At 52.6% G+C, this 13,942-nt stretch overlaps 1 protein-coding gene across 1 annotated transcript; it reads left to right on the top strand.

Moving 5' to 3' along the window:
- The first annotated feature begins 8,630 nt into the window (after positions 1–8,630).
- RBM15 (RNA binding motif protein 15) lies at positions 8,631–13,733 on the top strand. Its single transcript, XM_089773709.1, has one exon. The coding sequence runs from the start codon at positions 8,877–8,879 to the stop codon at positions 11,706–11,708; it is 2,832 nt and encodes a 943-aa protein (XP_089629835.1). The 5' UTR covers positions 8,631–8,876; the 3' UTR covers positions 11,709–13,733.
- The last annotated feature ends 209 nt before the right edge of the window (positions 13,734–13,942 follow it).

Here is a 13,942-nt window from a genome sequence, read left to right as displayed (position 1 = left end):
GGGAAGAGCAGCCTGCAGCTCGCCAGAGGTGGCAGGACGCTGAACACAGAGGCGCTGGATTCCACAGGCAGAGGGGCGGACGGAGGTGGCCTCGGAGGTCCCAGCGTGCTCAGTAGAATCCGGAGTTACCCTTCCCGAGGGAATGAACTAACTGGTGCCAGAGGGAGGAGCCCACAGTGCCCGCGTACAGGGCTGCCCTCCGAGGAGTTTCTCCAATCCTCTGGGTACCATCTGGGTGATGAACAAGCCTCAGCCATTCCCCTGGGCACCTCACACTCCCCAACCTCCCACCCTGAATCTGTGCCCCCGCTCCCTCCAGGCCACATCCCGGCGTGCCCAGCAAGGTGGCTTGGCTGAGCGGGAAAACCTCCCTCGCCTCTGCCTGCCGCGCCCCCGCTGAGAGCTGGGCCGCCACTGCCATTCGCCGAGAGAGAGCGCGACTGTCCGGGGAGCGCGGCCCGCTGGCTTTGCGACTCCAGGCCGGAGCAGAAGTGAACCAGCCTTCCTTCAGGTGCCCCACGGGCCCGGACAACAGGGCGAGCCCAGCTGAGACCCAAGCCTCCCTTTCTGTGCTTGTGCTGTTCTGTCCCAGGCAGATTTACCCCGTTTGGTGCGTGCCCATCCGGACACACTGCTCGGTCACCCTGCGCCTCCCTGCCAAGGCGTCAGCATGCAGGAGAGTGCAACATGGCTAAATACAACGCGGGGCATCCATCTGCCCTGTGAGGCAGGGCTGTTTTCCCTGCTGTGCAGCTGGGAAACTGAGGCACAAAGCGGCTAAGTAACGTGCTGGAAGAAGAAGGCTTTGCCAGACCAGGGGCCTGAGCCTATGTTGCCCAGGTCAAGGCTAGTGCCTAAACCACTGAACAGTCCTGCCCCTCAGCGCTTTGCAGCTAGGAGCTCAGCACTGGAGCTCCCTCTGCTCACAGGCAAGCCCGAGTACCCAGCCCGGGGGATGTGCAAGCTGGCACACGCCTCTCTTAGCTCTTTCTCCAGCTGGCTCCGAGGGTCAGGGGAGCAAGCGAACAATTATGCTAATGGCTCCCAGACCTTTCCTCATCATTTATTAACCTGCAGCGCTCACCACGGGGTGGAGAACAATTCCCAGGCGATGAGCTGAACGAATAACCCCGATAGCCTCAAACCCCACCGCCCTCACCGGCCCCTTGGCTGCCTTGAGCTCCCTCAGTCCCGACAGGCTGGCGGTCCCAGGGTTACGGACCCAGGCTAGCGGAAGAGACTGGAGGCTGGATGGAACCATGAGGTTCCACGGATTCACATGCAGCTCCTGCCCTCTGCTGGCCACTGGTGTGGAACGGGCTGGCCTGCTGGGCGGGAGGCGAACCAGGCCTCTCGCTGGTGGAAAACAACCCAGCTCACAGATGGGGATGAGGCTATTTTCGTGCTATCGATCCTAGCTGCTCCAGCTGCGGGGAGGCATCTCTTTGCTGCTGGTAGGTGCAGCCGTCTCTTGGGGCCACCCGCAGCTCAGCCAATGCCATTCTGCACAGGGATGTATTGAGTCTTAGGTAGGACTATTTGAGGGATAAGGACCAGGCTTGCCCACGGGGGGGGTGAATGGGGAGATGGCAGGGACTCCTCACATGCAGAGAGCCAGGGGGGTGTGGGGAGTGGTTAGGTCGGGGTGGCCCAAGGGACACATCTGGGTATGGAAATTGCAGGGCGGGCCACGAATGCTCCCGGAATTGGGGGCTGGGGCGCAGGAGGGGATGCGGGCTCTAGCCGGGGGAGCAGGCTCTGCGGTGGGGCCAGAAATGATGAGCTCAGGAGGTGGGAGAGAGCTCTAGATTGGAATCAAAGGGTTTGGAGGGCGGGAGGGGATCAGGGCTGTGGCAGGGGATTGGGGGGCCGGGGGCTCTCCTTCCAGATGGAAAAGTGGAAGTGCAGTGGTACACCCCAGGCTACTAGGAAAGAGACTCTGGAGCAGGGATGTACATGTAATGCTGAGGCCATCTGGCTTTTTGCTCAGCTGGTAGCAGCACATGGCTTTAGCCCCTAAGGTCACAGGTTCAATCCTGCCTGCCAACAACCTGGGTCCATCTGTTTTTCATACTGTAACTAGAAGCATTACAGAAAGGCACTGGTATCCCTGTAGCCTGCTCTATGCTCCCATCACACCTTCCTTTGGCTCAGAGGCAACCCTGGTGAGGATCCTGTTGGGGCAGCCTTTGTTGACACTGCCCTATGCCTGGGTCCAGGGTCTAGAGGGGATGCCCCCTGGACATTCAAAGGCTGTCAATAGACTGGAATTGCGGGAACTTTCTCCTTCCCTCCCAATGCTTAATAGCAGCGAAGGGCTGCTCATTAGCAATGTTCTCTCTAATCATTCCCACACATGCAGAATAATTTTATGTGCACCGAGGCATGTGCAGATGTGCACCACCAGGAGAAATACAAAACCCAGCTATGGGTGCTTTGTTAATCCACTGGGCAGCATCTGAACCTCTCCTGATCAGCTGCCCAAGTGCACAGTTTATAGGGAACGCTGCTCCTTAGCGAACCATGTTGCCTGGGATGTCCGCAAGGGCTTGTCTCAGTGAGGTGAATGTGTCTTGACAACCCTAAGCACCAGCAGTGGTTGAAAAGCTCCTCCCTGAGCACTGGCAGCCTGGCTGGCCATAACACTTCCAGGCAGAGGCCAGCTCCTGAGCTGGAGCAAGTCAGCATAACCCAATAGAGGGGCACTCATTTCACCAGCTGGTCCTTGCATTTCCTCCTGTCTCAATCTGATTGCTCTGCTTTCCAACGCCAACCCTTCGCAAGGGCGGGGCTGCCTGCGGCTTAGGAGGAGGGAAACCAGGAGCGACGGCTCTCAACTCTGTCAAAGTTTATTCCGAGAAGCAGGACCCTGAGGAGCTTGCTAGTTCCTGTCACGGAGGTGCTGAGGGCACGTGTGTGAAAGTAACGTGTGGTCCCACAAGCTCCACCCCTGCAATGGGCAATCACAGCTCTGCCTGAAGGGGCGTGGGGTCTGAAATGCCCCCTATCCCAGGAGCCGTTTGCAGTGGGTGGGTCATTGGCCCCACAACCCATGCTATGTATCCCTGGGCCCCACCTGGAGAGAAGAGGGAGGCGGGATTTGAGAGCAGCTTTCAGCTCCCTGAAGGGGGGTACAAAGAGGCTGGAAAGAGGCTGTTCTGGGGGGGGGGGGCGGCAGGTGGCAGAAGGAGGAGCAGTGGGCTCAAGTTACAGTGGGGGAGGTCTAGTTTGGATATGAGAAGCGATTTCCCTAGGCGGGTGGGGAAGCTCTGGGCTGGGTTCCCTAGGGAGGGGATAGAATCTCCATCCCCAGAGGTTTTTAAGTCCCAGCTGGACACAGCCCTGGCTGGGATGGTTTAATTGGGTTGGTCCTGCTTTGGACAGGGGGTTGAGCTAGATGCCTCCTGAAGTCTTAGAATTCTGATATGTTGCCACCTTCACTATGTGCAGATACTTCTGTAATTAATGTGTGTGTGTGTGTGGGGGGGGGAGATTGCTGCTGCTTATGGTATACCCCTCCTCTTGGACTCATTAAAAACTCCCTTTCCCAGGGCTTTCAAAATGCTGCCTTGCCTTTCCTCCGGGCCAGTACTCTTACACAGTGCGCCGAAGCTGCTGGACAACCAGCAGTTGGGCTCATGCCTCTGAAACTAGGGGCCTGACTGCAGTGCAAATGGAGATGGAAAATCGTAGGACACCCAATTTCAAAAGAGCAAGTTGGAAGCAAAACTGAAATCTCATTAAATGTCACATTACTCTGTGGCTGGACCTTGAAGAATACTGGGCCATTATCCAGTGTGTCTTTCAAACTATGAATCATCATCTGATGCTTTTAAGTAATTACTGTATATTTCATTTTTAAACTGAAGCAGATGAAGGAAATAGGACCATCACAAATTCTGAATAGACACCGGATCTGATCATCAGCTCTTGCAAATTAACAAAGCAGTCAGTGGAACTATATTCCAGCTCAGTATCTAGTCCATAAAACTGAAATACAGTCTTATATGTTTTTGGGCTCCTTCACCCTTCTCCAAACCCAATAAAATAGCTCCAAAGGGATACCCATGGCTGCTGAAATAGATTCTTGAGTAACTCTTAATACGTTTCTGACACACCAGATTTACCTTAATGCATATGTTTCTATGTGTCTCTCATGCACCCCTGTATATATTAATCTGTTGTGAGCCTGTCTCGCCTATACCCTGGAATACTTATATCTGTATAAGCCTATCTGCCCTATGACTGTGTAATTAATTATATGTAGGCCTGTCTCTGATACATATCTAAAGATAATTTTGAGATCTTAATTTCCATAGACAGACACTTTGTCAGATTTACACTTCCAGTATACACTTCTGATCACTCCTGGGCCCCCACTAACACATTAGGGGGCATGGATCAGCCAGTGCTCACCTTACTCTTCCTGTTGATACCCAGCCCACACTGGGGAAGCTAATGATCCAACCATCAGACCAAATGTGGTGCAGAACTCTGGTCACTTGCCACCTAACGCATGTTGTACATACGCTAAGAAGACTAAGACATTGGGGTTATTAACTCCCAGCCATTTGAAATCCAGCCCCTGGTTGAGGAATGCCGGTTGTGGGATACCAGCTCCTTTGAAAAGAGCTCGATAAAGATGGGGAGAGACGCCATCCAGTGGACTGTTAGGAAAAAAAGTCTCCTTCCAGTTCCACCTCTGGTTTGTACTGAGCTCAGCAAGGGAGCCATTTTATCTCCATGGATACGTGACACATGGATTGATGGATGTTTCAGCTAAAAACACAGTAAGTGACATCAGACTTGCTGCTCTGGAAAGCAGAACGGGATATTTCAGACTTTTTAGGACTAATTGGATAGAAATTCTGCTTTAGCAAATTAATTCTCTTTCTTTCTCCTGGGGATTATGAAAACGTTGCCTTTCCCTTGTTGTAACACACTTTGTTTGCCTGTTTGTACAACATCAGGTTGATCTGTGAAACAAAACTGCTCAGTTTCACTCTCGGTCTCTGGTCAGTTTCACTTTCTGCTTCTCCTGATTAACACTTTGCTGTAGCATGCAGATTCCCAGCACTGGGTGGGACCAGGATATTTTAAAATGACCAGTCTATTTCCTTTAACTATTATGAGCATTTCATTTGGCTAGAGGGTCTAGAGGCCAAAACAGGGAGTCAGAAGATTTGAGTTCTAACCCTGAGTTTGCCATAGACTTGCTCTGTGATCTCTAGCAAATTATTTCTCCGCTTAGTACCTCACTTTTCATTTCTGTAAAACAGGAGACACAATAGTAGGTCCACCCCCTCAGCAAGGGCAGGGAGATGAAAAACACTGTCTTTAAGTATTATTAAGGTGCTTTATCACCATTCATTAAGGCTTGTAATATCACAGTGAGATAGGTAAGTGCTATCAGACCTATTTCTTAAGTGGGTAAACTGAGTTGAGAACTTGTTGAAAAAATGTATATATCTTCCGGGAAGAAAATGCAAAAGAACCTCAAAGCTTTTTTAATGTTTGCACAGTTTTTTTTATTTTTCAACAGAACTAAACATTTTCTTTCTTTCTGCTTGATGAAAAGGCTTCATTGAGCTCTAGAGTTGAGTAGTGTTTGGTCAGATCTTGACTTCGAAGGATCAGTAAACCACACTTGGTTTCCCTTTGGTTCCTTTCCTTTTTCTCTTCCAGTACTATGATAAAAGAAGAGACCCTGCAAAAACTAGCCTGAATCAAGAGTAGGGTGTAATTTAAACCCATAAAAAGCAAATACTCTGCAGGTTAAAGCAGAAACATTTCACTTTCACTAAGGCCTTGTCTATACGACACAATTTTGTCAATGAAAGTTACACTGACAGTCAAAAACAGCATAATTCCATCGTCTGTGCATGGTCACACAATGTTCCTGTCGGCAGAGTGCATTCACACTGGTGCATTAGCACTGACAATCAGAGCAGGGCACCGTACTTAGCTATCCCTCTGGGCTTCTCCTGGGTAAGAAAGGGCCTTCGTGGCTTGACTCCCATTGATCTGCTTGGAGCTGCTCTGCATTTCTCCCACCCTATCTGGCTTGTCAGTCACTCCTCAGGGCAGGGACTGAAACCACTGGTGGGAAACAGTGGGTCCCACTTGTCATCCCCGCCCCCATGCTTTATGAAAATCATGCAAAATGGGTCATCATGTGACCTATCATTCAAGGGCCCATGATCCCTTGAATCTGTATCTCCTCTGTGTGTGCATGTATCATTCTTGCATGACAAGTTAGAATAAGAAGGAACCTGTTTTATTAGCTCAGGCATTTCAGGAAAAGCCATTAGTGATACTTTAGGAGCTTAATGGCTCGGTGCGCAAGTCCTGTGAATGGTTTTGTTTTCCCTGGAAGCCCAAACTGTGATTGGACTTACGCAGACATGTGACTAGGCCCTCTGATGCAGGGACCCATTTTGGATCTGCCACTTTTTCCTCTTTTTTCAAGGTGAGATAAATTTGAACTGAGCACAAAGAATTCCTGCCATGGGTAAAGAGGCTGGAAGGGGGAACAAACAAGAGAGAGAGTCTCTAGGCACCAGGAGACCGCTGTTTCGCCATCTAAGATGGCTGCTGGAAACATCTAAGACTGAAGAGAAGGATCGGGCCCAAGCTAGAAGGCTGCCAATCTTGTGAAAGAGATTGGAACAAATGTTCGGGTAAGAATTTGCATGTAACAAGTTTCCTAGTGTATTAGGATTAGAAGGCATGTTTTGATTATTTTGGCTCAGTAACTGATTTATTTTCACTTGCAGTCACTTAAATCCTACCTCTTATACTTAATAACATAAAATGCTTTTGTTTATTATCAAACCCAGTGTAAATCATTATTATGTGGGGGAGGGCAACCACTTCCATTGGTAAAGGGTGAATTTATAAGATGTTATATATAGGGTGTTGCCAACTGCCCTATATAGCTGAGCTCCCCCAGGACTGAGCTGCTTCATGTCTGCTGGGGAGTGGTTACCTCAACTCTGTGCCTTGGCCGGGGGAGACCAGTGCTTTTGGCCTAGGAGCACAGCATGGGGGAGAGCCTCAGAGAGCAGGAAGGCAGGCTCAGTGGCTTGATCAGGACATGGGGTGACAACCCCAAGGAACTCTCTGTGATACTAAAATCATAGAATCCCTGGGGTGGGCAGAGACCTCAGCAGGCATCAGGTCCAGCCCCCTGCCCACAGCAGGGCCAACCCCAACTCAATCATCCTAGCCAGGGCTTTGTCAAGATGGGACTTAACCTCTAGGGATGGAGATTCTACCCCCTCCTTAGGGAACCCATCCCAGCGCTTCCCCACCCGCCTAGGGAAACAGTGTTTCCTAGAGTCCAGTCCAGACCTCCCCCACTGCAACGTGATCCAACCCCTCACACCACAAATCTCTCACTTTGAAGTTTCTCAATTAAGACCAAGGGCAGCTATTGACCAGATCCCTGTGGGGTTTGCAAAACACAAACACCAGTTCAAAGGGACCTTCCATTTCGAATCAACCCTGTTTGCTTCCCACCCCTAATACCAGACCTAGTCCGGGTTATTGCCGGGTTACAAACCCAAACCCATTCAGTGCCCAGAGGGTCGCATCCCCCGGCCATCAGACTGAGCCCGCAGGGATCAGAGATCACAGGGTCCGCCCGGGCCCGATCCGGAGCTCCCCCACACCGGCCGGCGGGCCCGATCCGGAGCTCCCCCAAACCGGCCGGCGGGCCCGATCCGGAGCTCCCCAAACCGGCCGGCGGGCCCGATCCGGAGCTCCCCCAAACCGGCCGGCGGGCCCGATCCGGAGCTCCCCCACACCGGCCGGCGGGCCCGATCCGGAGCTCCCCCACACCGGCCGGCGGGCCCGATCCGGAGCTCCCCCAAACCGGCCGGCGGGCCCGATCCGGAGCTCCCCCACACCGGCCGGCGGGCCCGATCCGGAGCTCCCCCAAACCGGCCGGCGGGCCCGATCCGGAGCCCCCCAAACCGGCCGGCGGGCCCGATCCGGAGCTCCCCCAAACCGGCCGGCGGGCCCGATCTAGGGACCCTACCGGGCTCAGCAAAACCACGTGCGCGAACCCTTTGCGACCCGCCTACCGGCCTTAGCGTGACTGACTCCTCCAGCAGCCTATCCACGGACAGGCCCTTTCAATCCAATCAGATGTTGCGGAAGATTTCAATCGGCCAATGAGGATCTGGGGGTGGGGCTGGCTGCTGCCCGCGCTTGGATGGGAGAGACGTGGCCTTCATCCAATCAGATCGCTAGGGAAAGCCATTGGGTGACCAATGAGAGCGACGGGGGCGGGATGACTGTGGCACGCGAGGAATCGTTGATTGACGGAACCCGCATCTAATCAAACGCGAGGGGTTAAGCGCGCTCCGGCCAATAGCAAAAGATGGGGCGGGACGCTGGTGCCGCAAGTAGAACCGTTAGAAATGATAGTCAGCTCCCCCAGTCACAGAAAGGAGACTGTGCCACCTGACCAAGGAAATTACAGCGCGGGGGCAGCGAGACCGCGAGAACCGTTAGGATTGACAGGTTGACTGTCCAATCAGAAAGCAGCGGTTCCGTAGCCGACCAATCAGAGCAGTCGAGGTGGTTCGTCCGTTCCTGAGCCGTGAGCGCGAGGGAATCTGTACGGGAGACAGCCCTCCCTGCCAATCACAACCTCACTCTGCTGCTTGGCGGGCGGGCCTTCCGCTGTCGACGGCCGAAGCCACGGCCTACCGACAGCCTCCCTCTCCAATGAAGGGCGCGGGGGGCGATTTAACTGTCCAATGGGCGAGCGGGGGGCGGGGCTCATTTCCGCGGCGGGTTCCAAGATGGCGGCGGGTGTGTGAGCGCGGCGGTTAGTCAGGCAAGCCGTCCCGCGGGGCCCCGCCGCCATGAAGGGCAAGGAGCGCTCCCCGGCCAAGGCCAAGCGGTCGCGGGGCGGCGGCGAGGACTCGGCCGCCTCCTCCTCCTCGGCGCGGGGCGAGCGGAGCAGCAAGAAGCCCGGCGGCTCCGGCGGCAGCAACGGGGGCAAGGCGGCGGGCGGCTCGGGCGAGGGCAGCAGCCGGCGGGGCCTGCACCTGGACAAGGCCAGCCGGGCCGGCAGCCGCGAGTACGAGGCGGGGGCGGCGCCCAGCTCCGGCCGCCACGGCTACAGCAGCAGCAAGAACGCGGAGTCGTCGCGCAGCAGCGGCAGCCGGGGCGAGTCCCGCGCGCCGCCCGCCCCCGCCTCCGAGTCGGGCGGCGGGAGCGGCGAGTACAAGACGCTGAAGATCAGCGAGCTGGGCTCGGCGCTGAGCGACGAGGCGGTGGAGGACGGGCTCTTCCACGAGTTCAAGCGCTTCGGCGACGTGAGCGTCAAGATCAGCCGCCTCCCGCCGGGCACCGGCGCCAGCGACGAGCGCGTGGCCTTCGTCAATTTCCGCCGGCCGGAGGACGCCCGCGCCGCCAAGCACGCCCGCGGCCGCCTGGTGCTCTACGACCGGCCGCTCAAGATCGAAGCGGTCTACGTCGGGGGCAGCAGCCGGCGGCGCAGCAGCCGCTCCCCGGCCCTGCTGGACAAGGATTCTCATTCGCCCTACGGGGCCGCGGCCGTGGGCGTGGCGGCGGCCGCGGCCGCAGCTGTCAGGCACCCTGCGGCTGGAGCAACCCAGAGGGCGCTGTCGCCGGCGGGTGGAGGAGGGGGCCTGGGCTATCGAGACTACCGGCTGCAGCAACTCGCGCTGGGCCGCCTGCCCCCACCGCCCCCCCTGCCCAGGGAGTTGGAGAGGGAACGGGACTATGGGGCTTTTTATGATACCCGCGTGCGGCCGGCCTATGGGTTGGAGCGAGTGGCTGGAGTGGCTGCAGCTGGGGGTTTCCGTGGAGGAGGAGGAGGTGCTGGAGTTGCCGGGGAGGAGGAGATCAGTCCTGAGGATGATCAGAGAGCCAACCGTACTTTGTTCCTGGGCAACCTGGACATCACGGTGAGCGAGTCGGACCTGCGCCGGGCCTTCGACCGCTTCGGGGTCATCACAGAAGTGGATATCAAACGTCCAGGTCGTGGCCAGACCAGTACCTATGGCTTCCTCAAATTTGAGAACCTGGACATGGCGCACCGTGCCAAGCTAGCCATGTCTGGAAAGGTGCTGCTACGTAACCCTATCAAAATTGGTTATGGCAAAGCCACCCCTACCACCAGGCTTTGGGTGGGTGGCCTTGGGCCCTGGGTGCCACTGGCTGCCCTGGCACGGGAGTTTGACCGTTTTGGCACCATTCGCACTATTGATTATCGTAAAGGTGATTCATGGGCATACATCCAATATGAGAGCCTGGACGCAGCACAGGCTGCTTGTGCCCACATGCGTGGCTTCCCCTTGGGTGGGCCAGACCGCCGCCTACGTGTGGACTTTGCTGACACGGAGCATCGCTACCAGCAACCCTACCTGCAGCCACTGACCCTACCACCACCTGCCCACTATGAGCTAGTTGCAGAGGCAGCTGCTTTTGGGGCTCACCGTGGGGCTCCCCCAGACCCACTTCGGGGGGCCCGTGACAGGACACCACCACTGCTCTATAGAGACCGCGACAGAGATCTCTATCCTGAGGCGGAATGGGTGCCACCGCCACCTCCTGTACGGGACAGGAGCAATCGAGCCGCTGCCTACGACCCGCTGGAAAGTCTGGAGCGCCGGCGGGATGGCTGGTCCTTGGAGCGGGACCGAGGGGAAAGGGAACTGGGTGGCGGCAGCAGCAGCAGTAGAGACCAACCCAGGAAGCGAAGATTGGCAGAGGATGGTGGCCGGCACTTAGACCGCTCTCCAGATAGTGAGCGTTCATCTGTGTCCCGTAAGCGACATTGTTTGGCCACAGCCTCCCCCCCAGACCGCAGTCCTGATCTTGGTGGGAGCAGGGAACGCTACACTAGTGACACAGAACGCTCATCCTCCCGTTTGCTCCTGTTGGATCGGCCATCACCTATCCGGGAGCCACGCAGGGGCAGTCTTGAAAGAGGTCTGAATGAAAAGCGTGACCGCAAAAACTCTGCTGAAAGAGAGCGGAAACACCGCACCTCCACAGCAGCTGTTGCCCAGGAATGTAAAAGCCCAGCCAAAAAGGATGAGCGTACCACGGAAGGTGGCAGTGGTGGAGGATCCCGGCTCAAACCTCCGCCCCAGAAGCAGCAGCAGCAAGATGGAACATCGCAGGCTGCTGGGGCCCCCAAACTATGCCTGGCTTGGCAGGGCATGCTCCTCCTGAAGAATAGTAACTTCCCGTCCAACATGCACCTTCTTCAGGGGGATCTCAGTGTAGCCAGCAGCCTCCTGGTAGAGGGAGCAACTGGTGGCAAAGTGGCTCAGCTCAAGATCACCCAACGTCTCCGCCTGGACCAGCCCAAGCTGGATGAGGTCACGCGCCGTATCAAAGTGGCAGGGCCCAATGGTTATGCCATTCTCTTGGCTGTGCCTGGCACCTCGGACAACCGCTCCTCATCTGGAGCCACTGAGGCTGCCACCACCTCCACACAGAGGCCACTCAGGAACCTCGTGTCCTATCTAAAGCAAAAGCAGGCTGCCGGAGTGATCAGCCTCCCTGTGGGGGGCAACAAAGACAAGGAGAACAGCGGGGTCCTGCACGCCTTTCCACCCTGCGACTTCTCCCAGCAGTTTCTGGACTCCACAGCCAAGGCCCTGGCCAAATCAGAGGACGACTATTTAGTCATGATCATTGTCCGTGGTGCATCCTAAAGCTCTTGTGTTTTCTGTACCCAAACCTGCCTGTTCCTCCTCCACACAGCCCCTCTGCCGTGTGCCAGGTGCTATGGGATACAGCCTTAGCCAGCCTCACAATTATTTTTAATTAGATCTTTATATGTAGCCAGTATTCCCTGCCTTTTTTTTTTTTTTTTTTTTTTTTTTTTTTTGTAATTACATTTTTCTGTAGTTAGAAGCCAGGAAGGTTTAGCTGTTAGCCTGAATTAGGATATTTTGAGGATCCCTTCTCAGCAAGCGTAAGCAGGAAAGGTAAGCCTGCTTCAACTAAAAAATAGAAAACAGAATTCCACCTTTTTTTAATTTTTAACTTTGTTCTTTTTAGTTTTGACCATTTTTTTTAAGCAGGTTTAAAAATTCCTCTAGAATTACAGAACTAGAAGACCAAATTTAAAGCACTAAGTAATTTAAATAGAAAACCGGATAGCGGACTGGCCTTGACTTGTTTTGAATCTCTGAAATTCTGTGAAGGTCTGATACCAGTGCCCCAAAGTTAAATAAACCCTTTATCAGGAATCTGAATGGTTTAACTTTGAGTTGACTGGCTCAAGGTTGAGTTCTTTTAGGGGACTAACATCTCATCTTGTGGTACACTGTAGCTTGAACATTGAATTCCTTAATAGGTATTAATTTGATTTCAGTCAGTCCACACACATGCATGCCCAGAAGGTGTGCTTTTAACAGGTGTGTTCTTCCTGTTCTAAGTTCCATTGTATCCCATATATGCACTTTGGATTTGCAGCAGTAACAACATTTTGGTAAATAGGTGAGGACTTTGTTACAAACCTTGAATGTCTTGTACTTACTCTAGTATGCAAGTAACAAGTAGGTGCTTTATGAACAGCTGATCATTTGGTGGGTTTTTGGTTTTTACTGCCTTTTTCAGAGTTGCAGGTACAGTGGATTCTGCAATGCAGACTCCAAACAATACACTTCAGACAGGGCTTTTAATTCTTTGAAAATTCTCATCACCCTTTTATCTCTTTATTAATAGAAAGAAACTGCTGTCTGTCTTCTGCAGATTTTTTTTTAGGTATAGAACAGCGGGCATTATGTGAGGTTTCATAGTCATTGGGACAATAATGTTTTTTAGCATCTTGGCAGACTATTAACAGTACTGCAAAATGTTGAAAAAGCAGATCACCTTGTTCAGCAAACCTACTTCATTTAATTTTTTTCTCTGTATACTTTTGTCCTTTATCATGATAAAACCTAGAAAAAGCATATCAGAAACATTTTAAAGCCTTCACTTTTGCTAGTCCCCAAATGAAGTGTAAATCTGAATATATTACACTGTAAACCTCTTTGTAGAAACATCATCATCTTGCACTTGGGTCTGTCTTGCCTCATTTTAAAGGATTGTTTTTTGAAATGTGGCGCTGTAAAAATGATACTGCCTTACTCAGATCGTAGGGTGTATTCATTGGTCACTACCAACTAAAACTGTTCTTGCTACTCCTTGCTTTTTTATAAACTATAATTAGAAACCTCACTTAATACTCTTAATGTTTAGTGAGTAAAATCCAGGACTTCTGGATTGTCCTTCAGCATGAACGTAATAGGCTTACAGAAGGCAGAATACAGCTGTTTGTCTTGCTATTAACAATGAGAATTGTGGGATTTTTTTGGAAATGGCAGCGATTACATAAGGGAAGCGCCATATGTTATATGTAATACAGCATATTCATGCTTGTGACACAATGTTTTGTTTTAGTGGGTGTGTCTGTTGCATCTTACGTAATTCATCAAGATGCTATGTTGCCCATTTTCATTATTTTAAGCATTTGTTGCATTTCTGCATTGTATTTGATGCAGGAGGAAGTTAAATCACTGGGCTAATTACTCTTAACTGTTTAAAGACCACCCTTCTAACTTTACCCCTGGGAATTAAAAAATGTAAAATACTAGCACTAAGTTGTTTGTGTTCAACCTTTAAACTTCCCAAAAACCATGTTTGTTATTGTAATATGCAATAGACACCTGTTTTATTTTTTTTAAAAAGAAACCAACAAAACTTGAGGTCAAAGTACATTTATCGCAAAGCTGACAACTAATACTTAGGGAAATTCTCCTTGGAAAGAGCATTCTAGATGTCCTTTCATTTTCCCATGACAGTTAAGCAGTTGTTTGTTATCTCTGGCTTTTATGAGTCTGAGATGTGCTGTATTGAAAACTAACATGGAATAGATAAGACTGTACTTCAAACTCCA

Source organism: Pelodiscus sinensis, chromosome 27, assembly GCF_052426305.1.
Source record: "Pelodiscus sinensis isolate ZL-2025 chromosome 27, ASM5242630v1, whole genome shotgun sequence".
Classification (NCBI taxonomy): Eukaryota; Metazoa; Chordata; order Testudines; family Trionychidae; genus Pelodiscus; species Pelodiscus sinensis.
Note: the sequence above shows the minus strand (reverse complement) of the source record. Positions and strands in the feature narration are given on the sequence as shown.